Raw genomic sequence first — 27,280 nt, forward strand, 5'->3', positions numbered from 1 at the left:
ATAGCATTGCTTTTGAGGGTAAAATGAGCAGTAACTCTGTCCACATCTTTGGACAGCTTGTGGTTCTGCTTTTAGTATGGCATGTCAGTGTAACCTACATGATTAATCATCAGTCTACAGTTTAGGACTAACAATCCATTTATTGGTAGCAGAAATTTTAAATCTTGCTTTCTGATATAATTTGTTTTATAGGCCCCAATATGGGAGGTAAATCAACATATATTCGACAAACTGGGGTGATAGTACTTATGGCCCAAATTGGGTGTTTTGTGCCATGTGAGTCAGCGGAAGTGTCCATTGTGGACTGCATCTTGGCCCGGGTAGGGGCTGGTGACAGTCAATTGAAAGGAGTCTCCACATTCATGGCTGAAATGTTGGAAACTGCTTCTATCCTCAGGTAAGTGCGTCTCCTAGTCCCTTGAAGATAGAAATGTATGTCTTCGTCTTGTGAGAAAGGGAAGTATATTTGCAGATTCTCATGTAAAAACATCTGAGAATATTTGTCTTAGTTTAATAGTTGTTTTCCTGCACACTTTATGTACTTTGTATTATCTTAAAAGAGTGATTGATGATAACTATGGAAAACTTTGATTTTTAAAATTGTCTCTTTAAGGTATCTGGTAGTAGCTCACCTTATAAATCTTGACTACCATGTTTTTGGTTGCACTGTTCACACTTCCTGGAATTGTCCTTTTTGCCCTTTATCCAACTCCCTTAATCTTTTTTTTTTTTTTTTTTTTTTTTTGAGACGGAGTTTCGCTCTCGTTACCCAGGCTGGAGTGCAATGGCGCGATCTCGGCTCACCGCAACCTCCGCCTCCTGGGTTCAGGCAATTCTCCTGCCTCAGCCTCCTGGGTAGCTGGGATTACAGGCACGCGCCACCATGCCCAGCTAATTTTTTGTATTAGTAGAGACGGGGTTTCACCATGTTGACCAGGATGGTCTCGATCTCTTGACCTCGTGATCCACCCGCCTCGGCCTCCCAAAGTGCTGGGATTACAGGCGTGAGCCACCGCGCCCGGCCCCCAACTCCCTTAATCTTTAAGTCCTGAAGGATGGGAATTCTACTTCTATAGTGACTTTTTTGTTCACATGACCCTAAGGTCATGGGTGTTTCTCTCTGAACTACTCTTTGACATGCCTGTAACTTACATTTTTATTTTACACATTATTGAAATGTTTTGTCTTTTTTTCACTTTTTAGGAGCTTCCTTGAAGGTAGGAACTATACCTTCTGTTTCTTGGTATCTTCTTTTTCTTTCTTTTTTCTAAGTTTTTTAGAGAAACACAGAGTCTCACTGTGTTGCCAACGCTGGTCTCAAACTCCTGGGCACAGGCAATTTTCCTGCCTTGGCTTCCCAAAGTGCTAGGATTACAGGCATGAACCACTGCGATCCTCCTTCTTAGTATCTTCTAAAGTACATTGAATATAGTAGGTGCTTAGTAAATTATGTGTTAACTTCTGTGAGGTTCTGTTGTTTGTGAAGAATTATAAAAGCAATACAAATGTTCATAGTAATTAAGCAACAGGTTAATATTCATGACTTAAAAGATTAAAGAAATAAGCAAAACATGCTAGCTGGCAATTCACAGTAAAAGAATTAAATTGCCAGTGAACACACGACCACATAAGAAATTAGCAAATGTAAGTTTCACCCCTTTACATTCATTTGGTTAAAAATGAGAAAAGAATGGTAATAGCTGATATTGGTAGTACTAGGGCAGGCCCACAATTTACATGACCAACAAAAGTGTATGCAAATATCCATGTCACCACACCCTGGTTTCATCTTCATTCGGTTTTATTTATTTATTTTTAAATCTTGGCTAATTTGATTGGCATGAAATGAATGATAGCTGCCTTATTTGGAATTCCTTTGATTACTACTAGTGTGCTTGATAATGTAAAACAATATTTATTCAGAATCTGTTTTCCCTTCCATCATGTTCATGCCTTTTTTCCCCTTCCTTCCTTTTCTTTCTTTCTTTTTTTTTTTTTCTTTTTTTTCTTTTTCTTTTTTTTTGGAGATAAGATCTCCAAAAAAGATCTCACCTAGGCTGGAGTGCAGTGGCAGGATCACAGCTCACTGGCTCACTGCAGCTTCAACCTCCAGGGGTCAAGCAACCCTCCTGCCTGAGTAGCTGGAAATATAGGTGTGTGCTACCATACCTGGCTAGTTTGGCTAGTTTTTAAATTTTGTTTTTGTTTTTTTTAAGAGGCAAGGTCTCACTGTGTTGCTCAGGCTGGTCTTGAACTCCTGGGCTGAACTCCTGGGCTCAAGTGATCCTCCCACCTTGGTGTTTCAAAGGGCTGGGATTACAGACACGAGCCACCATGCCTGCCCCATGCCTATTTTTCTATTGAAGTTTTAGTGCTTTTTATTGATGTTGTTTATATATTAAGATAATCTGTTATGTTATGGCATATCCTTCCCAATGTATTGCCTTAATTTTGTTTTTGTATGTGTATGTTACATTTTACATCATGGCAAATTTCATGTAATTATGTGCATCAGGTCTGCAACCAAAGATTCATTAATAATCATAGATGAATTGGGAAGAGGAACTTCTACCTACGATGGATTTGGGTTAGCATGGGCTATATCCGAATATATTGCAACAAAGATCGGTGCTTTTTGCATGTTTGCAACCCATTTTCATGAACTTACTGCCTTGGCCAATCAGATACCAACTGTTAATAATCTACATGTCACAGCACTCACCACTGAAGAGACCTTAACTATGCTTTATCAGGTGAAGAAAGGTATGTACTATTAGTGTACTGTAAATTCAGAATGTGATAATGGGAAACTTACTACCCTTGAAATCATTAGTAATTCTAAGTTAGTGTAAATTGTTGATGTTTTTATAGAACCCATTTAACCCTTAATTCACAGTCTGGGGCCAGGAACATGGTATATTGTATTTCTGTATCTCATACTAGGACCACTCATTCTAAAGCATTCATAGATAGAATAATCTGTACTCTTTTTCATTTTTTTTTATTATTATTTTTTAAGACGGGGTTTCACCATGTTGGTCAGACTGGTCTTGAACTCCCGACCTCAGGTGATCCTCCCGCCTTGGCCTCCAAAGTGCTTGGATTACAGGCGTGAGCCACCACGCCCGGCCTAATAATCTGTACTCTTGAACATCTCACGGAAGGATTTTCTGCTACCTCCCATGGCAGTATGTTTTCTTGTTGGATTATGATAACAAACAATATACTTTCAAGTTCCAAAGTTCTAGCTGTTATTGTTTAATAAAACTTTCATTATAATTGGCTTATTTTATGTTTAAGAGTGTGTTACAGAAACAGGTTCATTTAAAGCTGGGGGTTCTAGAAATCTTGAAATAGTAGTTACCACATGCAGAATGACTTATCCATTGTTATTTCATCCTTTCAGCAAAGTTTGTCATTCATGGGGTTGGCATCTAGTCAGATCCGTGTGTTGATGAGATTAACATAAGGCTTTCAAAAGCCTTACTATAAGGCTTTTGAAATCATAAAATCGTACTATAAGGATTGATTTCACTAGTCACCAGAATAACTTTTTCAGATGGCTCTCTGATTTTCCACTAACACATTTTTCTGCATCAGTTGGTTGCACATGAATGAAATAATCTTGGTTCTTTATCCTTTGTTACTTACACTTCGTTGGGAATCCTTTTGAGTTACTGTGTTTACATCGTTATTATTATTGCTGTAGAATTCAGGAACTTTTAGGTCTGGCAGTTAGCATGAAATTTTCCTTTTAAATCATTGTGTTTTGTATAGAAATGGGTTCAGAATATTTTTTTAAAGGTCAGATGAAGATAGAAAAAAATTCATCCTTTACTGTGGATATTTAACAAACATTTGCTTCTACTTTATTTTTGTTTGCTTCCTTTAGTTGTGCGAAGTATCCAGTTCTAGAATGTATGGGATATATGATGAAGCCAAAAAATTTTTTACAGTTGATAAATAATTGTGGCAAAACATCTGTATAACTTTGCAAGCATCATTTGATTAAATGATTTTAAAAGTCTTAACTCAGTTTTAACTATTTCCTGCAAATAATAAATCAGTATTTTTAATTAAATGCTACTCGAAATTAGTGACACACCTCCCTCCCTTCGCTCCCCGCCTCCCTTCGCTCCCCGCCTCCCTTCCCTCCCCCTCCCTTCCCCCTCCTCCTCCCCTCCCTCCCTCCCTCCCTCCCTTCCTTCCTTCCTTCCTTCCTTGTTTTTTAGTTTCTCCCTCATGAAATGAGAACACCTCAGAGATACTGGCTTGATTAATTTTTCTTCAGATTAAGATGTATTTGTCTAAGCCTTTGAGGGTTACCTACTGAGCTTTTTTGCCTGCTATTTTTATTTTTCCTACTGTGTTTGTCAAGGATAAAATACAGCACTGTGTGCCAAGTCATAATTACTTTTCATTTGAGACTTAATTAAAATTCCTTTATTTGTTACTCTGATTCATTTGGCTAATGTATTTGAAGTAATCCAAAATTAAATTTTCTAATGACAAGGTGAGAACGGTAAATTCCATTTACATAAATTGTTGTCTCTTCTCATGCTGTCCCCTCACACTTCCCCAAATTTTTTATAGGTGTCTGTGATCAAAGTTTTGGGATTCATGTTGCAGAGCTTGCTAATTTCCCTAAGCATGTAATAGAGTGTGCTAAACAGAAAGCCCTGGAACTCGAGGAGTTTCAGTATATTGGAGAATCACAAGGATATGATAACATGGAACCAGCAGCAAAGAGGTGCTATGTGGAAAGAGAGGTTTGTCAGTTTGTTTTCATAGTTTACGTTAGCTTCTGTATTATTACATAAACCAGGACACTAAGATGATGGGTTTTTTTTCCCTTTGTGTTTCTAGTGTTTATTTTTTTAATAATTTATTTGATGGCAAGGAATCCATCTCTGTGTCATTTTGATTTCTGCGGTACATCCATCTGCATGATCAAGATACGATTTCAAGTACCAAAGTAGGAGTAAAGGAATATTACTAACCTATGTTTAAAATTAGTCATTTCACTAAAATTAGTTATTATGGACTATGGATGTCTAGGTACATCTTTGTTCATAAATGAATATATGAAGTTCAGCTATTACATTACATATAGGTAACAAAAAAGACAAATAAATAAAAAAGCATCATTCATAATTTCTGTCCTGTTTAGAATTTAGTTGGGGAGATAAGAATAATGAATGTGACACAGAGAATGGCATATGACCGTATTTATTTAAGAAAGCGATTTGTGGACAGGTTGTTTCAGTTCTCATAGGAGAAGTGGATTTTATGCTGGTTTTTCTTTGAGTAGTGAGTCATATTTGGATGTTCACATAGAAAGACCCAAGTACATGCCTTTTTTTTTCTTTTTTTTTAATTAGAGGCTTACTAGTTCTCTTCAATAATAAAAAAGAAAGTCTTATTTCACTGCCTGGTCCTGGCAACATTTACTGCAATATGCATTGTGACAACTTTTTTTTCTTTGTTTGTTTGTTTGAGATGGAGTCTCGTTCTGTTGCCCAGGCTGGAGTGCAGTGGTACAACCTCTGCTCACTGCAACCTCCGCCTCCTCTAGCAATTCTCCTGCCTCAGCCTCCTGAGTAGCTGGGGCTACAGGTGCATGCTACCATGCCTGGCTAATTTTTTGTATTTTTAATAGAGACAGGGTTTCACCATGTTAGCCAGGAAGGTCCTGATCTCCTGGCCTCATGATCCACCTGCCTCGTCCTCCCAAAGTGCTGGGATTACAGGCGTGAGCCACCTCGCTTGGCCCATTGTGACAACTTTTTATTCGTCATGTTTTTAGCTTTTACCTGTGAATTTCTTATCATTGTTCTTATTTGAAGGATAGATAGTTGCTACAATAATAATAGAAGATTTGTATGGCTTTTGAGCCTAAAAAGTATAGTTTTATCTGTTGTACCTATACAAGCAGGAGAAGTATAACTTGTTAATAATTTTAGGTATGGCAAGCTGCCATCCCAAATATAAAGTGGTCTTTTGTATTAGCACTTTAATGTTTTGAAAATCATAGCTTTCAGTGATCCAGGATTAGGCAGACTCTTTTATGTAATCCCCTTGTTTCCAAATAGAATAGAAGTCATGTACTTTTGATAACATTAATTATAGTGTATTTTGAGCCTGTGAGGCTGGTAACATTATTTCCACTTTATGAATGAGAAAAGTGTGTTAAGGAATTTGCCCAAGAGTCACATAGCAAGTAATAATCATACTCTCTGAAACAGCAATAACTTGGCAATAAAACAGAAATGAAGCATCTTCTGTATGTGTTAACTTTTCAGTGACTGTTTATGCCTTCCAGTATTCTTTGTAAACCTTGAATTCTTTTTTTCACAGAGGATTAAGTTTATGTATCAATTACAAAAGTGGAAGAATTTAGGAACTAGACAGTGCACACATAAATAATAAATATGTTCTTCAAATATTAGGTGGGCTGATGTGGGAGGAGTTCAAGCCCAGCCTGAGCAACGTAGCGAGACCCTCGTCTCTAAAAAAAAAAAAAAAAATGGAAAAAAAAGGTTGATGTGTTTAGATGAAAATGAAACAATTTGTCGCCTTCTAACATGACTTTTAGAAAAGACATTTTAATTACTAATGGAACATTCACATGTTTTTCAGCAAGGTGAAAAAATTATTGAGGAGTTCCTGTCCAAGGTGAAACAAATGCCCTTTACTGAAATGTCAGAAGAAAACATCACAATAAAGTTGAAACAGCTAAAAGCTGAGGTAATCGCAAAGAATAATAGCTTTGTAAATGAAATCATTTCACGAATAAATGTTACTACGTAAAAAATCCCAGTAATGGAATGAAGGTAATATTGATAAGCTGTTGTCTGTAATACTTTTATATTGTTTTATATTAACCCTTTTTCCATAGTGTTAACCGTCAGTGCCCATGGGTTATCAACTTAATAAGATATTTAGTAATATTTTGCTCTGAGGACATTTTCAAAGATCTTTATTTTGAAAAATGAGAGCTGTAACTGAAGACTGTTTAAATTGACATAGGCAATAATAAGTGATGTGCTGAATTTTATAAATAAAATCATGTAGTTTGTGGAATTTAAGATGCATTGTAGTTCTTTGCAGTGTGACGTCTATACACAGTGGTTCCCAAATATTTTGGAAGGAACAAGTAGCCCAGATTCCTTGTAAAAGATCTTATACTGGAGGGCTCCATGGAGATGATTGCCAGTGACTCCCCAGTGCGTCCATCTGTTGGCAGGAGCCAGGTTGGCTGCATATGCATTAGCCAAGGAGCTTATTATACATTCAGAGTCCTACCATGAGTCTCCATCCCGTCTGCCATTCTCCCATCCCTGGTCTGTGATGAAACATAGAAATCTGGGTTTAAACAAAACCTTTCAGGTTGGGAACCCTAATTTAGTCTACATCTATTTTACAGTAAAGAGATGAAGGGGTTAAGAATTAGCAGCTAATCCTATGCAATGTGAGGGGAAAAGGACAGTCTTTTTAAAAAATGCAGTGGGCTGGTGGGGTATCTGTATAGGGAAAAATGAAATTGGACCCCTACTCCATGTTATATATATAAATCACCTCCACTTTGGGAGGCCAAGGTAGGCAGTCACTTGAGCTCAGGAGTTCAAGACCAGCCTGGACAACATGAAACCCCATCTCTACAAAAAAATACAAAAATTAGCCGGGCATAGTGGTGCGTGCCTGTAGTCCCAGCTACTCAGGAGGCTGAGGTGGGAGGATCACCTGAGTCAGGAGAGGTTGAGGTTGCAGTGAGCTGTGATGATGCCACTACACTCCATCCTGGGAAATACAGTGAGACTCTCTAAAGAAAACAAAAAATCAGCTCTGCTGATTTTTTTTTTTAGACCAAATTTACAAGGTAACACTGTCAAGTTTTTAATGTTTTATAGTTCTGTAGAAGACAAGAGGAAAATATTTTTATATCCTTGACTTTGAGAATTTAAGTCACAGAAAAACACCATCCATAAAGTTTGACTTATTTAGCTAATTGAAATTAACTTCTATTAAAAGGTACCACAAAGTGAAAAGACATAATTCACAATGGAAGGACATACTGGTACCATATAAAATATCAAAAGAGCTGGGCACAGTGGCTCATGCTTGTAGTCCCAGCTATGCAGGAGGCTGAGGCAGGAGGATCACTTGAGCTCAGCAGTTCAAGTCCAGCCTGGGAAATATAGCGAGATGGCATTTCTTCTTCTTCTTTTTAATACCTGGAATAAGTAACTCCCATATAAAATCACTAAGAAAAGGAGTCACTTAAGAGTCTCAATAACAAAAAGAATCAATATTTTTCCAAGGAAGATATGCAAATGGACAGTAAGCACATGAAAAGATGCAGATTAGGGAAATGCAAGTCCAAACCACAGTGAGCTGCAACCTCACACTGATTACGATATTTAAAATCAAAAAGTCAGATGGTAAGTACTGGCAAGGAAGTGGAGAAATTGGAACTCTCATGCACTGCTGGTGGGAATGTAAAATGGTGCAGCTGCTTTGTAAAACAAGCTGGCAGTTCCTCAGAGAAACAATTCCACTCCAACATGTATATCTAAGTGGAGTCAAAACATATGTCCCCACAAAACTTGTACACAAATGTTTACAGCAGGATTATTCATAATAACCAAAAGGTGGAAACAGCCCAAATGTCCATCAGCAGATAACTGCATAAACAAAATGTGGTCTATCCATACAATGGAATATATTATTCAGCCATGAAAGGACTGAAGTACTGGTACATGGTGCAGCTTAGATGAACCTTGAAAACACTGTGCTAAATGAAAGAAGCTGGTTACAAGAGTCTACACGTATGATTTCATTCATGTGAAAGTACAGAATAGAGAAAGCAGTAGACAGAAAGTAGCAGTTGTTTAGGATTGGTGCCAGGGAATGGGGGTGGGTGGGGTGAAAGCTAAAGGATATAATGGTTCTTTGTGAGATGGAAGTTATGAAATTGGTGATGTTTATACATGTCTGAATATATTAAAAACCATTGAACTGTACACATTAAATGGATGAATTATATGGGAATTATATTTTAATAAAGCTGTTTTTAAAAATTCAAACACTTCACCCAAGAGGAAATCTAAGTGGTTCATAAACATGAAAAGGTCTTGAATCACCAGTCAAAAAAATGAAAATGAAAACCATAACAGGCCACTCCCAACCTCCCCACCTCCCAACACCACAGTGACAAGTATTTCAAGTGTGGCAGTTACAGCTGTTGGTGAGGACGTGGAATAACACTGCTGGGGGTGTTAAGATTATCTGGTGAAATTGAAAATACGCATACAACCCAGCAATTCCACTCTTAGGTGCATACTCTAGAGATACTTTTGCACATTGTGCTGCGAGATGTATACAAGAATGTTCCTAATACCCCCACGCTGGAAACAACTCAGCAGTGAAAATCAACTAGAGCTACACAAAATAACATAGATTATTTAATACAAAAAAGATGAGGTTTTTCCCATTTATGTGAAGTTTAAGAATAGGTGATATGGTTTAGGGATGCAGTCATAGGGATGGCAACTGTAAAGAAAAGAAAGTGATTGTCTCAATCAGGAGAGTGATTGACTTTGGGGAAATGGGGTGCTGATAGGGACAGGGCACATTAGGGCTTCTGGAGGGCCACAATTCTGGGTTTTGACCAGAGTAGTGGTTTTGCAGGTGCTTGCTTTATAGTTAACTGCTATTTTTTTTTAAATGCAGTTAAAGTTTGATATGAGAACAAATGTATGGCCAATGAGTCCTTTCACATACTCAGTTTGCCAAGTTCTTTTTTCTCATTGTTAATTTAGAGTGGGTTACATCCGTTTTTCTTTTCTGGCTACCAAAAGCTTAGGAAAAAGGCAGACTTACAGAGGAAGATTTTAAATGTGGAAATATATTGGTTTACAAATCATTTAATCACTTATACGTGAAGTTTTCATATAATTCAAAAAGCAAATTTTAAATTCCAATGAAATATTTCATCCCATGGTTAGTTGTGAAAGCGTACTTTTAGATTGCTGCACAGAAGCATGTTTAACATGGAAATCAGCTCATGATTTTAGTTGTAAGGGTTACAAGTAATTGGGGGAGACTGTTGATTTCAAGAAAATATGTAGTCTGTCAGGCTGCTTTCATTTCTCTAAAAGAGACGGTGTTCTAAGATGTTTTTGAAAATGAGAAAATACGAAATAGATCTGCCTAAGAAGTTTAAGACTTAATCTGTGCTTATTACATGAATATGCTAATGAAAAACCAGACCTTCAATTGGCGTTTCTTTCCTTTTAGAATGGTGTATGTAAAGAAAATATAATTTCTGACCTGTCAAAGGTTTTCCTTAAAATTTTAATTTATAATGTAGTTTGGTTTTTCCTTCCCACTCAAACATGAATTTGGGTAATACCAGAATAAAACTGAATATACAACTGTTATCCAAGATTTAGAACGCTACTGTTAAGAAATCTGTTGACCACATAACCATGTTTCTGAGAAAATATGATTTTTTTCATCTTTAAAAAAATTAGCATTAAGAAGCTAAGATGTAGTTGTTCTTGTAATATGATTTTTTTTTTTCTTAAAATACTGTTTTGGAGTTAAAAGTTGTAAGAAAACTGGTATAAGGAAGATGTTTTAGGGTAGATATATTTAAGTCTTGTCTCATACTCTATTGACTAAGCTAGCCCGGTGACTAGGGTAGATGTATTTAAAGAATAACTTTTCCCCCTTAAAATCTCAATATTCCACATCCTGTTAGACTTCTTGAGTATTAAATACATCTTCTATCCTTGGTCTTTCTGCATTTAGCTTTTTTGGGAAGTATGTTTTTACCCACAGCATATGGTATGAGCTGCTGATTCAGTATTGAGTGGCTCTTTAAGCTTTTTGGTTACATTCTGCTGATTAAAATGGTGTGCAGAATAGTCAGGAAAAACCAGTCCCTGGTCTGAAATAAACAATGTTAATTAGCTTATGGGGAAGAACAAATGAGTAAAGAGAATTTTCATATACAAAGGAAATCTCTATTATTGTCTTTCTGGACTCGATGTGTTTGGGTTAAGGAGATGTGGTGCTGCTGGAGAAAATGATGAAATGTCCAGAATGTTACACGTATTTTTATACTGAAACTGAAAGTGCAAGCCCAATTTAATAGTTTTCTGCCTGATGCTGCCCTCTTCACACCCACACCACTTACCTTGATTGATAGAGCTACTGCTTCCTCTTATTCTGCTTCAGCACTTACCTCTGTGGTGCAGTGCTAGGATATCACAGAGGAAATAATTCCTTGTAGACAGTGTCTTGTTGCTAGGAGTCATTAGTGCCTCTTGTTCTCTCTGAGGAAGATAACGGGAAGCCCTTGCCTTGCATTTGTTACAGCCATTTCCTCGACCTCCCTGGAAGAACAGTATTTCATGGTGTCAGACGGCATTCAGAACATGCTCAAATTCAATGTATGTCAGTATGCATTTGCTTTGGTTTGTGGTTGTCCAAACCAAAGTGGCATGTCTCTGGTCCAGCCATGTGGGGAATTCAGCAGTGGGGTGAACCATATGGAGATGGCAGGTGTTGGGCAACCCTGACTGGACTACCCTGGTCTTATTTCTGGACTCGGTGAGGAGAAGATCACACTGTTGCTTGCTGCCCTGGGTTCACCTCAAAGAAGGAAAGAAAAATTAGAAACTTAAATGGTTAAATTTAGAAACAAATAGTTCTGTCAGTGGGCACCTTCTTAACGTCTAACAAAAAAACAACAGCAGTGAAATCCTTCATGTTCAGAATCAACCAGTAAACACAACCTTAGCAATTAACCTATCACTATCACGATTGTTTATTTTCTGGAATTTTGTTGACAAAGTTATAATTAGTCCAATAAATGTTATGAATAATAAATTTTATAAATAGAGCTATGTTAAAGCCAAATTAAGTATAATTAAATCTAAGACAATGCAACTGTTTTAGGTTCACCCACTGACCTGCAATTTTATTTATTTATTTATTTTGGGAATGGAGTCACTCTGTTGCCCAAGCTGGAGTGCAGTGGCAGGATCTCAGCTCACTGCAACCTCCACCTCCCGGGTTCAAGCGATTCTCCTACCTCAGCCCCCCAGTAGCTGAGACTACAGGTGTGTGCCACCACACCCGGCTAATTTTTGTAGTTTTAGTAGAGACAGGGTTTCACCATGTTGGCCAGGCTGGTCTTGAACTCCTGACCTCAAGTGATCCACCCACCTCAGCCTTCCAAAGTGCTGGGATTACAGGCGTGAGCCACCGTGCCCGGCCTGACCTGCAATTTTAATATGCCTTGTCCATCCAGCAAGATACATTTTGTTCATTTTTTTTCACATAGTGCTTAAGACAATACTTATTTTCAATTCCAATGTGTTTCATTGCTAAACATCAGGCTTAGCCAAATCAATCATGAAAATGATCCATGTTGAGTCTTCAACATCACAATGTGGATTAACAATTTGACAACATTAAATACTTTGTCATTATCTGAAAAGTGCAGAATACTGTACTTGACTCCCCAAAGGCTCATTCTCTTACTCCTGAAAGGCAGGTGTTTTTATTATCTACATTGAGGAAACCTAGGTACAGAGGTTTAGTAACTTGCCCATGTCACACAGCCAGTAAGTTGCAGAGCGGGATTTGAACCCCAGTACCCTATCTCCAATGAACCTGGGTGTACATGTGATAAATTTAATCTTTCTCAATAAATTATTAAGTGTCAAAGCAAGTGTTGTGGGCAATACACCAGGAGTTAAGAAAAACAGAGTGTGGTACAGATGTAAAATATTTCTAATTCTGTTGTGGATTCTGGCACTCCCATGGAAGGCTTGCCACAGACACAGCCAGAGGCATCCACCTGGGGCCCTGCTGCCCACCTGGTTGCCTGCTACCAAGGCTGCTCTCTCGGGGCTTGTTCACACAAAGAAGAGTGAGCAGCTAGAAAGCTGCATCTTTTTGGAAGTTGACTAGTCACCAAATGCTGGCATCCAACCAAGTGATTGCATTGTACCCTGTTTGGATGAAAGATTGTGTTCAAATGAAAAGAGAGACGATCAGCCGGAAGTGTGGCAAATGAGGAATTAGAATAAAACGTCAGCAGTGTTTGAAGCAGGTTGCTAAGGGCTGGTGCCCTGAAATCCAGTCACTTGGAGGATGTGTATGTTCTATCGGGGCCAGGAATGTTTTATCAAAGCTCTGGGGAATAACCCTGGAAAGTCTCTTTGTTACTGTGCTCTTAAGTATGTGTTGATGGAATAAACAAACAAAAGACTTCCATAAAGGTTGACAAAAGAATTGGACTGATGAGTCAGATGAGAGAGCCTCCGTTTTCTCTCTGTTCGGCTTTTTACAGCAGAAATCAAAATCTCCACTTTGCCTGCAAAAGTAGCCCAGTTGCACCCTGTGAAGTGTCTGACAAAGGCAGAATGCTTGTGAGATTATAAGCCTAATGGTGTGGAGGTTTTGATGGTGTTTACAGCAAACTAAGACCTATTGTTTTGTGTGCTCATTGAAATATTCATGATTTAAGAGCAGTTTTGTAAAAAGTTCATTAGCATGAAAGGCAAGCGTATTTCTCCTCCTGTGAATGATCCTATCAGCAGGGCTTCAGTTTCTAGGAATGCTAAAATATCAGAAAGTGGGAGAAGAGATATGCTTATTCTGATCCTTGTGAGTACATTAAGCAAAATCAAATGGACCAGAAAAGGAATTGTAAATATCGTGTCGTGTTCCCCCAAGATTAACCAAAAAATCATCTGCTTATCTTTTTAGTTGTCCTTTTAACTGTCTCCATTTGTTTCTTTTATTTAAAAATGCACTTTGTTTTCGCTTGTGAGTTATAGTCTGCTTATTTAATTGCCACTTTGCAAGCCTTACCAGAGAGCACAAGTTAGCCTACATTTTGATATTTTTTTAAGACACTTTGGAATAAACTTCGGATGACTAAGGCTTATAGGCCTGAATGTGCAATTGAGTTCAAGTGAGCAGCAATGTGGTGTATTGGGAAGACTGCTTGGCTCAGGTTCTAATCTTTGCTTCCCCACCTAGCTGTGTGACTTTAAATGTCACTATTCTTCCTCCTGCCTCCCTTCTGTAACTTAAGGAGGTTAGATTATTAGAGTTCTCAAATGCCATACCTTCAAGGCCAGGCAGGTGCAGGATGCAGAGAATAGTAGATTAAGGTGAACACCTCAATGTAAAATCATTCACAAATTTAAAAACATCACAGACCAAACAAATATGTCTTTAAATCTGAATTTGGCCAAGGGTCACAAGTTTGTGCCCTTTGGAGTGCTCTCTCATATTTTCATGATGATATGAAATTTTTCCATTCATCTATAAAGGAGCTCACACCTCTGCTGCAATCAGTCTGTCCGCATCCATAGCTACCCTATGTTGGTCTCCACTTCTTCCCTCCCTCTTTAAGTCCCATGTTAATAATCTAGCTCATAATTCTCTAATCAACAGTAAAGCACTTTGCTACTTTACTTTTTATCGTTAGCTGTGATCTTAGCAGCCCAAGTATGCTAAGTCTTAGAAATATTCATCAATGATATTTTTCCCTGAAGCTCGTTTTGTGACCACTAAACTAGAATCAGAATTGGAGAAAAAGAACCCCGAGAATACCAAGCCGACAAAGTGGGGGAGGAGCCATTGAGCAACGTGTGGTTGCCTGAGAAAGAAAAGCCAAGGCGGCTGGATGAAAGCAACACTTCCAGCTTAATGAACATAAGTCTAGGTTTTGGGGAGAGTCTATCTTAGAGTAAACAAAGTAGGTTGCATCTTTCAGAATAACTTTTTTTTTTTTTTTGAGACAGTGTTGCTCTGTTGCCCAGGTTGGAGTGCAGTGGCGTGATCTCAACTCACTGCAACCTCCACCTCCCAGGTTCAAGCAATTCTCCTGCCTCAGCCTCCCAAGTAGCTGGGATTACAGGCGCCTACCACCACGCCCAGCTAATTTTTGTAGCTTCAGTAGAGACGGAGTTTTACCATGTTGGCCAGGCTGGTCTGGAACTCCAGACCTCAGGTGATCCGCCCACCTTGGTCTCCCAAAGTACTGGGATTACAGGCGTGAGAGCCACTGTGCCTGGCCCCAAATAACTTTCAATATTGAATAATAGCAGCTTGAAGCAAGTCTAGAGACCAGCCAGCTGGAGGACAGGGCCACCAGGAAGTAGGTATGCAAGGAAAAAACTGGAATGAATGGACCTGCTGTGTTTGAGGGTACTGAGAGGAGTTTGGGGTTGAATTAATAACTACAAAACATCTACATAGCAATTGGGAAGAAAGGGTGGGGGGACTACTAGGCCTAGTAATATCAACCTTTTTTTTTTTTTTAAGAGTAAATGTCATGGTAGTATACTGCCCACCTCAACTATAAATTTTATTTTATTTATTTTATTTGACTTAAGATGGGAGTTTCACATTGTCACCCAGGCTGGAGTGCAATGGCATGATCTTGGCTCACTGCAACCTCCGCCTTCTGGGTTCAAGCAATTCTCCTTCCTCAGCTGCCCGAGTAGCTGGGATTATAGATAGGCACCTGCCACCACACCCAGCTAATTTTTTGTATTTTTAGTAGAGAAGAGGATTCACTATGTTGACCATTTTGCTCTTGAACTCCTGACCTCATGATCCACCCACCTCAGCCTCCCAAAGTGCTGGGATTACAGGTGTGAGCCACTGCACCTGGCCAATTGTAAATTTTACTCATTTACTCATATTAACTTAAACACCAACAAGTGATTTAAGAAAAATAATAAAATAACTGTACCCAGGTGTGGTGGCTTATGCCTGTAATCCCAGCTACTCAGGAGGCTGAAGTGAGGATTGCTGAGACTAGGAGTTCGAGACCAGCCTAGGCAACATAGCGAGCTCGCCCCCCCATCTCTAAAAAAAAATAAAATAAAATAATTGGGCACGGTGGCGCACACCTGTAGTCCCAGCTACTTGGGAGGCTCAGGTAGGGAGGCTCGCTTGAGCGCAAGAGTTAAGGCTACAGTGAGCTATGATCACTGCACTCCAGCCTGGGTGACAGAGCAAGACCCTGTCTCTAAAAAATAGAAATTATATTGGGATAAGGGAAGGGTATAAATCTGCTGCTCTTTCTATAAGATGATTTCTAAAATTGGAAAATAAATAGTGGTATAAGTGTGTTATTTAAAAATATAGAGGTAAGTGATAGAGGATTCCAAAAGTAGCTACCTCTGGGACATTGAACAGGGCAGCAATGAGGAGGGAGCTACCATTTTTCATCACAAGCCTCATGATGATCCTCTTTGATTTTTTTAAAGATTTGTGTTCATAAAAATCAATACTGAAAGTGAATACAGTAGGAAAAAACTGTGTAAAAGTATATTTAAACAGTGACATTCACTTTGCACATTGATACCTTAAGAAAAATCCAACACAATGTCATACTCTTACTCCAAATAAATTGCATTGTAATGTAAGGTGATTCTCTTGGGAAGAATCTAAACTGACAGGAAAAGTCTGTCTTAAGGAATACTTATGATCACAAAGTACCTTCAGGCACCCTTGAAATTGTGATTAAAGATAATTTAACGTTTAAAAAATAGATCTATGCCTAGGTCTGGGGAACAGCAGAGGGGAAATGGAGAGTGACTATTAAGATTTCTTTGAGGGATGATAAAAATGTTCTAAAATTAAGTTGTGATAATTGCAAAACTATAAATATGTTAAAAACCACCTAATTGCACATTTAAGTGAGCAAACTATTATGGCATACAAATTATATCCCAGTAAAGCTGTTTAAAAAATAGTAGCATAAATAAAATGTAATAATAGCCAACATTCAGCAATCTCTAAGGTGGATACTATTATCCCGTTTTATACACGAAACCGGGGTATAGAGGAGCTAAGCAACTTTCTTAAGACCATCAGACATGAACAGATTAGAAATTAACTTTCTTTCATGTAAAAGAAGTCTGGAGGTAGGCTGTCTAGGGCTGGTAAGGTGGCTCCACGATTATGCAGCAGAGACCCTGGAACATTTGAGTTGGTTTCTCCACTGTGCATGGCTTCTTTCAAGGTCACCTCATGGCCCAAGATGACTGCCAGGGCTCCAACCAATGCATCCACATTTTAGGCAGCAGGAAGGATGAGAGTGCAAGGATGCTCGTCCCACCTATAAAGAAACACAAATTCAGTGTTTCCACTTGCATCTTCCATGGGAGAAGTGAGTCACATGTCTACACTGTTGGAGCCTAGGAAATGGAGTCTTCACTTCCAAAACTCATTCTGAAAAGCATTCACATTTTGCAAATGGCAAGGAGTTTCCAGTTTGGTGCTTGGTAAATGCTTTGGGATGATGATGTCTCTTCTGCCTACCATCTCCACAGCCTCACCTAGCCTTTCATATTTATTTCTGCTCAAAGCATCATTTGGTTCTTCCTTCTCTTTCTCTCATACTTTTTTTGGACTCCACTCTATTCTGTAAGCACTGTTTCCACTGAATCCAACTAAACACTCAGTACCTTGTCTGTCTCGTTCACAGTGCTAGGCACAGTGCTAGGCTCTCAGGAAACACTCATGCCCAGAGTGTGGGCTCCTTGGGGGATGGAGATTATCAACACCCTTGAGCAGGGACTCTGGTGCGGCCAAATGTGCATGCTTTCCTCCTCTGTGTAATGAATGGTAGCGGAGCGCTCGAATGTTGGCATGGCTGGAACAAAACGCCCCTCCCGAGGACAGAGGGGTAGAGCCAGAGTGCAGGGCAGTCTCCCAGCTGGCTGGAGGCAGAGCTGGCCTGGAGCCTGGCCTCCTGACCCTCAGGCATCTCCTCTCACCCAGAGCTTCCCAGTCAAACACCAATTTCCAGGCAGAGCCTCATCACACAATGTTATTAAGTAAAATAGGAACAGATAATAAATTTTTATGTATGCAGAAATTGTTTCTCTCCTCCTCTCCTCTTGGGGTTGATTAACTTAGCTGGAAGTAATGAACCTGAACTGATTTTTTGAGCACCAGATCTAAGTGGTAATTACTGAGTTGGTACCTTGTTTAAAGTCTTTGGGAAGACTGTAATACCTACTAACAGAATCCTTTTCTCTCCTGCACTCCCACCAGTTTCTCCCTTGGCATGAGAACCGACAAGCCAGAACATAAATGAGCTGGAGGAGAGAGCCCTTTATTTTTTTTCTAGGAGTTATGTCATATTTCTAAAGGGCAGTGCTGTAAGTACTCTGCTCCCTTCAGAGAAGAAATTGTGGTTCAAGGACCCCTCACTGAGAGCAACGCCAGGGAAAGAATGGCCGGCTCAGGACTTCCCTGGACAGTCACTGGCAAACTCCTTCCTTCCAAGTTGAGAAGAAATTGTGGTTCAAGGACCCCTCACTGAGAGCAACGCCAGGGAAAGAATGGCCGGCTCAGGACTTCCCTGGACAGTCACTGGCAAACTCCTTCCTTCCAAGAATCTTGTTGACAGAGGTCCCAGGGTCATCTCATGGGGCTTTCTGAGGCCAGGACCTCTTTCTTCTGACTTTCCTCAGTAGAGTAGACATCTGTGGCTCTTTTAATAACATTCTGTCTCTGACCTGGTTGGACTCCATCCACATCTGTCTCTGGGTTCCTCCTTTTATGAAGGAGACCCTTGTTTGTCCTCAACTGGCCTCTCCCGGGGTTCAAACGCAGCCCTTCCTTGGAGTCTCTCTAGGATTCATAAGCAACTCTACCTGCATGGTTTCTGGTACCTGGTCAGCCCAGCATCATGATCTCCTCTGCAGCTAGTCCCATGGTGACTCCTGCACAGATTCTGTGGTCACCAGAGGTTTCAGGTGATGGTTCAGAGAGGGCACCATTTCCTGGGAGCCTTGGGGACTTGGCCATCATTGGCTTTAAGACATTCTCTTGGGCTGGGTGCGGTGGCTCACGCCTGTAATCCCAGCACTTTGGGAGGTCGAGGTGGGCAGATCACCTGAGGTCAGGAGTTTGAGACCAGCCTGACCAACATGGAGAAACTCCATCTCTACTAAAAATACCAAATTAGCCGGGCGTGGTGGCACATGCCTGTAGTCCCAGCTCCTCGGGAGGCTGAGGCAGGAAAATCACTTGAAACTCGGAGGCAGAGGTTGCAGTGAGCTGATATCGCGCCATTGCTCTCCAGCCTGGGCAACAAGAGTGAAATTCTGTCTCAAAAAAAAAAAAAAAGATTCTCTTGTATATCCTACCTGGGTCCTGGAAGCCCAGTAGCTAAGTGAGGAGAGGCACAACCTCTCCTGGCCTGAAGCTGAGTTGCTTCCATTCCACATGCAGGTCTTCCTCTCCCTGGCGACTTCCAGATCTCAGCCGCCCTATCCCCATATTCGCCCCAGTGATCCAGGCAGCCCGAGGTCCGAGTTCTGTGACAGCACCCTCACTACTTGCAATATGCTGACATCAGTTCTTCCCGGCCTGGGCCACTCACCGCAGCAATTTAATCTTCCAGTTCTACCCTTGCCCAGCTGCGTCCTGACCGGTAGCTCTGTTTGTCCTGCTCTCCTCTTGTCCTGGCTTCAGCCTTTCCCTCTGCCTGCTGCTGGCCAGCCCAGCTTCAACAGCCAGAGCACCAGCTCCTGCACAGGTTGAGGCTCAAGCCGTGGCAGGGTCCTTCCCTGAGCCATCTTCATCTCATGTAGCTGTGACAGCGCTTGGATGATCCGGGCTGGGAGGGGCTTCAAACAACTGTATCAAGTTCAAACCCTCGATTTAAATGTGAGGAAACCACGGACCCAATGCCACACAGGTGGGGTGAGGTGGCCATTGCCAGGAGAGGAGGGGTGAGCAATTGTGTGCCCCATTCCTGAGTGTCTGTGGCAGCTGGACTGGATGACCACCACAGCCTTCCACAAACTCAGATCCTCTTTGAAGTGAGGAGATACCCAATGCCTATTTGTTCACCATCCTCTCCCTGTCTTTGCTGGTTGCTGCTACTACCAGTCACATGACCCATTGTCCTGGCCACAGAAGTGGGCCAAGCTTTAGATTCTGGGAACGAGACGCTCTCCTTCCCCCATGATTAATGAGCTTGTATGCTGCTGTGGGCCGTTTGTGAGCATACCCCACCTCCACCTCTTCTCATCTTCCTGTACTCCACCTAGCCATCTGAGGGACCTATCAGCAGCGGGAAAGAATGAGATCGACATAGAAGAACTACTCCATGTTGATGGGGAAAGGTACAATGTGAAGCAAAAGTGAGCTGAGCACATTATTGGAGTCCCTGGGCTAGGTCAGGTAGTCTCTAGGTCACCAAGGCAATCAATTCCCTTTTGGCTTAAGGTGTTCTCTTATTCTTCTATACCAACTGATTATCCGACAATGCAACCCAATACTGACAATAACTGTCCGGACCACAGAGGTTAAGGGCTTGGTCCCACAAGCCTGTCCACACTTCAGTCATCAGCTGCAAAGAAGGTACCTAGGCTGCCTACATTTCTGCCCAATTGACTATAAATTTGAGGGTTCCCACCCGCCCTCCTTATGTTTGATAATTTGCTAGAACAACTCACTGAGCTCAGGAAAGCACTTTACTTAGTATTATTAGTTTATTATAAAGGTTAAAACTCAGAAACAGCCAAATGGAAGAGTTGCATAGGGCAAGGTAGGAGGGTGGGAGTAGGGGTGGCTCAGCGCTACCATGCCTTTTTAGGATACATCACCCTCCCAGCACCTTGACATACTCAGCAACCTGTAAGCTCCCTGAACCCCTTGAATCCCTTCGTTTAGGACTTTTTTTTTTTTTTTTTTTTTGGCAATTCCATTAAGCAGGCATGACTGAGGAAATCACTGGCCATTGGTGATTGAACTCAGTCCCCAGGCTAGGTGTGGTGGCTCACGTGTGTAATCCCAGAACTTTGGGAGGCTAAGGCAGGAGGATTGCTTGAGGCCAGGAGTTTGAGACCAGCCTAGCCAACATAGCAAGACCCAATCTTCACAAAAAAGAAAAAAAAATTAACCAGGCATGGTGATGCATACCTGCTGTCTCAGCTACCTGGGAGGCTGAGGTGGGAGGAGCCCAGGAGGTTGAGGCTGCAGTGAGCTCTGACTGTGCCACTGCACTCCAGCCTGGGTGACAGAGTGAGACCCTGTCTCAAAAACAAAAACAAAACAAAAAAACACTCCAGCTTCTCTTTTCTCTCTTGAGATTGGGGGTGGGGCTGACAGTTCCAACCCTCTACACACGGGGTTGGTTCCTTTGGCTACCAAACCCTGTCTTGACGCTGTCTAGGGTCACCTCATTAGCATAAACTCAAGTATAGTTGACAAGGGCTCTTTATAAATAACAAAAAACACTTCCATCATTCAGGAAATTCTCAGGGTTTTAGGAGCTCTGTGCTAGGAAATGGAGACAAACACCAAATAAATTTTGTATTATGTTAGAAGTACTCTGAGTGCAGTTTCTGTTGCTTGTGACCAAAGGGTCCCTCAATGGTTCAGGCACTGACTGGGCCAGAATGAAAACCCATGACAACAGACTCCTAATGGGCCTGACGTTCTGTGAACTACTTAGAATCTAAATGCATCAAAGCTGCCACTGTTGAAGGCAACTCTAATTGTTTAGTGGCCTCATGCAGACCATAAATGTAGGCTTGCACACGTGGATTTGATTGAAGTGAGAGTCTATCAGTAACAGGCGACTACGCCTCTTTCATAGGTTGTTGCTTCAAAGAGAAGAATAACCACTTCTGTGCTGTTTTATGTGTAGTGTCCAGCATGCTCAAGTAGAATGTAATTAATTCACACAAGGGTCCCTGCTCTGCCTCTGCACCACAGACCCTTAACGTCATTTTCTTTAGAAAAAGGGTAACAATCGACTTCAGACCCTTAACCTCTCATCTATTTGTAGGAGGAGGGTAACCATCAAATCTATGTAATTTACCTATCTATCTACTAATTATCAGAACTCTTTTGCTTTCAGGTGAGAGAAATTCAACCCATACCACCTTATGCCCTAAGAACTATCTGGGGTTAGCTGATCCCAGGCCCAGCTGGGTTCTGAAACTAGAAGGAGGCATGTGGCCTCATCCTCCCTCACTCCCTTTCTCATTCTGAGTGTCATCTTTATCTTTGGGTTCCTTCATGTGACAGGGGACACGGCCACTGACAGCAACGGGGTCAGTTCCTTACAGTATTTTCTTTTTTTATTTTGAGATGGAGTCTCACACTCACCCAGGCTGGAGTGCAATAGCGTGATCTCTGCTCACTGCAACCTCCACCTCCCGGGTTCATGTGATTCTCCTGCCTCAGCCTCCCAAGTAGCTGGGATTACAGGCACCTGCCACCATGCCTGGCTAATTTTTTTTTTTTTTTTTTGAGACAGAGTCTCGCTCTGTCACCTAGGCTGGAGAGCAGTGGTGCGATCTTGGCTCACTGTAACCTCCACTTCCCAGGTTCAAGTGATTCTCCTGCCTCAGCCTCCTTAGTAGCTAGGATTACAAGCACCCACCAGTTAATTTTTGTGCTTTCAGTAGAGATGGGGTTTTGATATGTTGGCCAGGCTGGCCTCAAACTCCTGACCTCAGGCGATCTGCCTGCCTCGGCCTCCCAAAGTGCTGGAAATACCAGTGTGAGCCACTGCACCCAGCCCTCACAGTATTTTCTCAGAGGGAAAGAAGGCCTCTGTCTTCAGACACCACCTAAGATCTCAGGAGGATTCTGATCACCTGGACCAGAGGCAGAGACCACCACGGCAACTCTACCCGAACCAAAAGGAAGGAGGGACAGATACTCTCCTTTGACCAAAACTTTAGTGAGGCTCGTCCGAGACCTTCCTGACCAGGCCCAGCCTGTGTCCTTGTAGAATCCAGTTTGAGCAAGAATCCTGCCAAATCAGGGCAGAGAAACACCCCCAGACTTGGTATCTGAGCACCATCAACATCTTATCAGCCTGGCCTGCCTTCAGCAAGAGTCCTGTTTCGTTGGTCTGATAGGATGCCCATCTTCCTGATGTTTCCTCTCAGTTATTTCCCGTTCACTGACCTCCACCCTGCTCCGTGGCTGTAAATCCCCACTTGCCCATGCTGTAGTCAGAACTGAGTGCAATCTCTCCCCACAACTGCAAGACCCCACTGCAGTGCTCCTCATTCCTCTGGCCATGGCCCCTCTTGTGTACTTTGCCTTACTGTCCATAACAAGTATCATGAATAATTTTTTCTTTAACAATACCACCCTCCAGACTGGGCATGGTGGCTCACACCTGTAATACCAGCACTTTGGGAGACTGAGGCAGGAAGATCAGCCTGGGCAACATAGTGAAACCCTCTACAAAAAATGGAAAAATTAATGGGGTATGGTGGCGTGTACCTGTAGTCCCAGCTACTCGGGAGGCTGAGGTAGGAGGATCACTGCACCCAGAAGTTTGATACTGCAGTGAACTGTGATCATGCCGCTGCACTCCAGCCTGGGTGACAGAGTGAGACCTTGTCTCAAAACAAATAAACAAAAACAATAAAATAAAATATCCCTCTCCAATAAAGTGAAGGTTTGCCAGTCTAAGGAAAACAGCTCATGTCGGCACATTTTTTTTTTTTTAGGTGGAGTCTCACTCTGTTGCCCAGGCCAAAGTGCAGTGGCGTGATCTCGGCTCACTGCAACCTCCACCTCCCAGTTCAAGCGATTCCCCTGCCTTAGCCTCCTGAGTAGCTGGGACTACAGGCACATGCCACCATGCCTGGATAATTTTTGTATCTTTAGTAGAGACAGGGTTTCACCATGTTGGCCAGGCTGGTCTTGAACTCCTGACCTCAAGTGATCTGCCCGCTTCGGCCTCCCACAGTGCTAGGATTACAGGTGTGAGCCACTGCGTGCAGTCATCTACATGTTTCTTTATAGGAGACTTGTGAGGATTCCAGGAGAGAAGGCATGAGGAAAGTGGAGCACAGTGTCTGACTCCCAGCAAATCCTCAATCAATGTCAGCTGCTGCCACAATGATGACAGCAATGGTGATGAGGAGTGAGGAGGGGAAGTGGGATAGGGGGCCAGCATGTAGTGTGCCCTGTGCTTTGGTGAGGGCAGCCAGCGTATAGCCCAGTTGCACTCCAGCCTGCAAGCTACTGCATGCCGGGGTGTATGTGGTTTGTCTGCTCAGAGAGGAGCCTTATTCTACTTCATGCTAAGGCACTGCAGGAGCTCTCAATGGTCTTGGGAAAAAGAGGATCTCCTTGTACTGAGGTATGAAGAGCTAAGGTCCCTTTGCTTACCAGAGGCGAGAGGTGGGGAAATGATTTTAATGTCTTGTAACAGACTGCTGAATTGGAGCACAATTTGCAGCTGACGGTGTAGTGAAATGAGAAGGGTTTTGAAAATCATTTCTGAGGATCCAGAAGTTGCTGAGCCTAGATTGCTTTCTAAGTGGAAACTGAAACTGGCCCAATTATCCTATAGAACTGATGTTTACTGTTTTTTTGGATAAACACAGAAATGGACCCTCCTGCTCTGAAAGGTTGAAATTTACATTTGTCTTATCTGAGTTCCTTCCTCAGGAAACTGACCCTCAGGCCTGGCAGATGGTATTAGGAACTGAAACTTACCAGATCACCACATCTGGACAATGAGACGCCAGATCCCTCACGCATCATGATTGCCTGAGCAACCATCTGTTGTTCGACCAAATCTTTTTCCTTACCTCTCCCTAATTCCTGTTTTCCCACATGTAGTTACAATTCTTCCCTGCTATATAAACTAAATTCAGCTTGTCCAGGAGATGGATTTGAGACTGATCTCCCATCTCCTCAGCTGCAGCACCCAAGGAACAGTTCTTCCCCTGCAGTGTTCCTTGTCTCAGAGATCCGCTTTCTGTGTGGTGAGCAGCAGGACCGAACCACTGGTGCTTCGGTAACAGAATCAGCCCCAGGCAACAGAGGAGGTGCGCCCCTAACAATATTCTGTTGGTTCAAGCTTGGGGATCCAGGCAAATCCTTTGCCTCCTGAACTTGGCTGAGGGAGGCTCTGCTGAGTGGGGATAGCAAGCTCTCTTGGAAGGGAACTAAAATCTATTGTACATTTGGTTTGTGCTCCACACTCTGCATAGATGATCTAATTTCATCTGTACACAACCTGTAATGCTCACAGATAAGAACAAGGAGGCTCAGAAAAGGAAAGTTATTCACTCAAGGACACTGAGTGGATGGAAGGAAGGAGGATTGGCTTCCACTGTGCCTCCTCACCTTCTGAAAGTGGCTCACAGAGAGAGCAGTCACGATCATTGTCACTCTGGCACTCAGACAAGCTGGTTGTGTAGGCAAGGTGTGTGAAGTCCCCACTTACAGCCAAGTAAGATAATACACAGAGATGTATGTATGTATTTATTTATTTTGAAACAGAGTGTCCTCTGTCACCCAGGCTGGAGTGCAGTGGTGCGATCATGGCTCGCTGCAGCCTCAACCTCTCAGGCTCAACCGATCCTCCCACGTCAGCCCCTCAAGTAGCTCGGACTAAAGGCATGCACCACCACATCCAACTGATTTTTTATTTTTCAATTTTTAATTTTTTTTTGGAGACAGTCTTGCTTTCTTGCCCAGGCAGGAGTGCAATTGCCCAGGCTGGAGTGCAATGGCGTGATCTTGGCTCACTACAACCTCTACCTCCTGGGTTCAAGTGATTCTCCTGCCTCAGCCTCCCAAGTAGCTGGGACTACAGTCGTGCACCTCCACGCCTGGCTAATTTTTGTATTTTTAGTAGAGATGGGGTTTTACCATGTTAGCCAGGCTGGTCCCAAACTCCTGACCTCAGGCAATCTGCCCACCTTGGCCTACAAAAGTGCTGGGATTACAGGCGTGAGCCACCATGCCTGACCTATTTTTCTGTTTTTCTTTTTTTTTTTTTTTTTGACGGAGTCTTGCTGTGTCACCCAGGTTGGAGTGCAGTGGCACAATCTCGGCTCACTGCCACCTCTGCCTCCTGGGTTCGTGCAATTCTCCTGCCTCAGCCTCTTGAATAGCTGGGACTGCAGGCATGTGCCAACATGCCTGGCTAGTTTTTGTATTTTTACTAGTAGAAGTGGGGTTTTGCCATGTTGGCCAGGCTGGTCTCAAACTCCTGGACTCAAGCAATCTTCCTACCTTGGCCTCCCAAAGTGCTGGGAGTATAGGTGTGGGCCACTGTGCCCTGCCTACACAGAGATTTAGAGAGCTAAAGGGCCTCACCCAAACTCACACAGGTGGTAAGTGGCAGAGTTGGGTCTTCTGTCTCTAAATCCACCACACCAAACAACTCAACTGGCAGTGTTTTCTCAGCAATATCTTTGCGGGAAACTCATGGTCAAATCCTCCTGCAGAGATGAGTGGCAGCCTGCAGAGAGTTCAGTGAGTGGACTATTTCAACATATGGATGGAGTCTTGTTTTTCACTGTGGAAACGAAAGATGTGAGATTTTTGTCTTTCCTCAGCTACAAACTACACTGTTGGTCAGGCACTTTCATTGGGAGATCTTTTCCCCGCGATTCTTCCTAGGGTGACTTGAAATGTGGGCAGGATCCAGGAGGTGGAGAGAGAGAGGTCTTTGAAGGGGTGGAGATGGGCTGCAGACACTGCAGAGCCCTGAGCTGACTGACTCACCTGCACATGGCTGTGAAGGGATGTCTGGCCCAAGGAGTCTTCCTGTAATGTATCTATTATCTCTTCATTTAGCTCATTTTGTGGGTTTCAGAATCCCTCATGGAAGGTCCAATTAAAATCTTGGAAGAAACCTGGGCTCTGTAGATTGTCCTCAGTGGAGCAACTAAGAGCTGAACACAGTAAAATGAAAGGCAAGACAAAGTCATTGCCTGGGTTAGGATAATTAGAATTTGAGTCACCTTCCTGTGTAAAAGGAAACAAACGTCCTGGTGGTCTTTATCAGGGAGAGATAAATGTTTTTTCAAATAAAGAGTAATCCTGGCAGTTGGCTTCAATTGAGACTTGAAGAGAGGCCCAGGGTGTTTAATCTCCTGACATTTTCCCTGTACCTCTTTTTGACACTTTTCACTTTTTATCAAGTGATTTATATCATAGCTTTGATAGTTAATTTTTGCTTCTAGATTATATATTTCCTTATCTACTTCTGCGGACAACTTGCAGCAGTTTGTGCATAGTGCGTATTCATTATCATAGAAGTGATAGATGGTGTCTGTGATCTTTAAATTTTTTATAGACTGATAGTATATTGCCCATTTTCCTTTCAGGGAATTGTCATTTTATTTTCTGTACATATCCTTTGACCTCAAGGTCAGCTGCTCTTAGTGGCTATATTATAAATGATATAATATAAATACATGAATGAATTGCTGAA

At 42.0% G+C, this 27,280-nt stretch overlaps 1 protein-coding gene across 2 annotated transcripts in view; it reads left to right on the forward strand.

Moving 5' to 3' along the window:
- Positions 1 to 27,280, forward strand: part of MSH2 (mutS homolog 2) — a 116,515-nt gene that overhangs the window by 79,425 nt on the left and 9,810 nt on the right. The window contains exons 13-16 of one of the 2 annotated variants that reach the window (XM_064364055.1): positions 193 to 397; positions 2,516 to 2,763; positions 4,594 to 4,769; positions 6,640 to 7,088. In XM_064364055.1, coding sequence (XP_064220125.1) covers positions 193 to 397; positions 2,516 to 2,763; positions 4,594 to 4,769; positions 6,640 to 6,810 — 800 coding nt within the window. In that variant the 3' untranslated portion in view covers positions 6,811 to 7,088. Of the gene's footprint in view, positions 1 to 192; positions 398 to 2,515; positions 2,764 to 4,593; positions 4,770 to 6,639; positions 7,089 to 27,280 lie in introns of those variants that run through there. The other variant, XM_064364056.1, reaches the window with a different exon arrangement.

This window comes from Aotus nancymaae, unplaced genomic scaffold, assembly GCF_030222135.1.
Source record: "Aotus nancymaae isolate 86718 unplaced genomic scaffold, 86718_ANA_hifiasm-v0.15.2.pri h1tg000057l, whole genome shotgun sequence".
NCBI classification, from domain to species: domain Eukaryota; kingdom Metazoa; phylum Chordata; class Mammalia; order Primates; family Aotidae; genus Aotus; species Aotus nancymaae.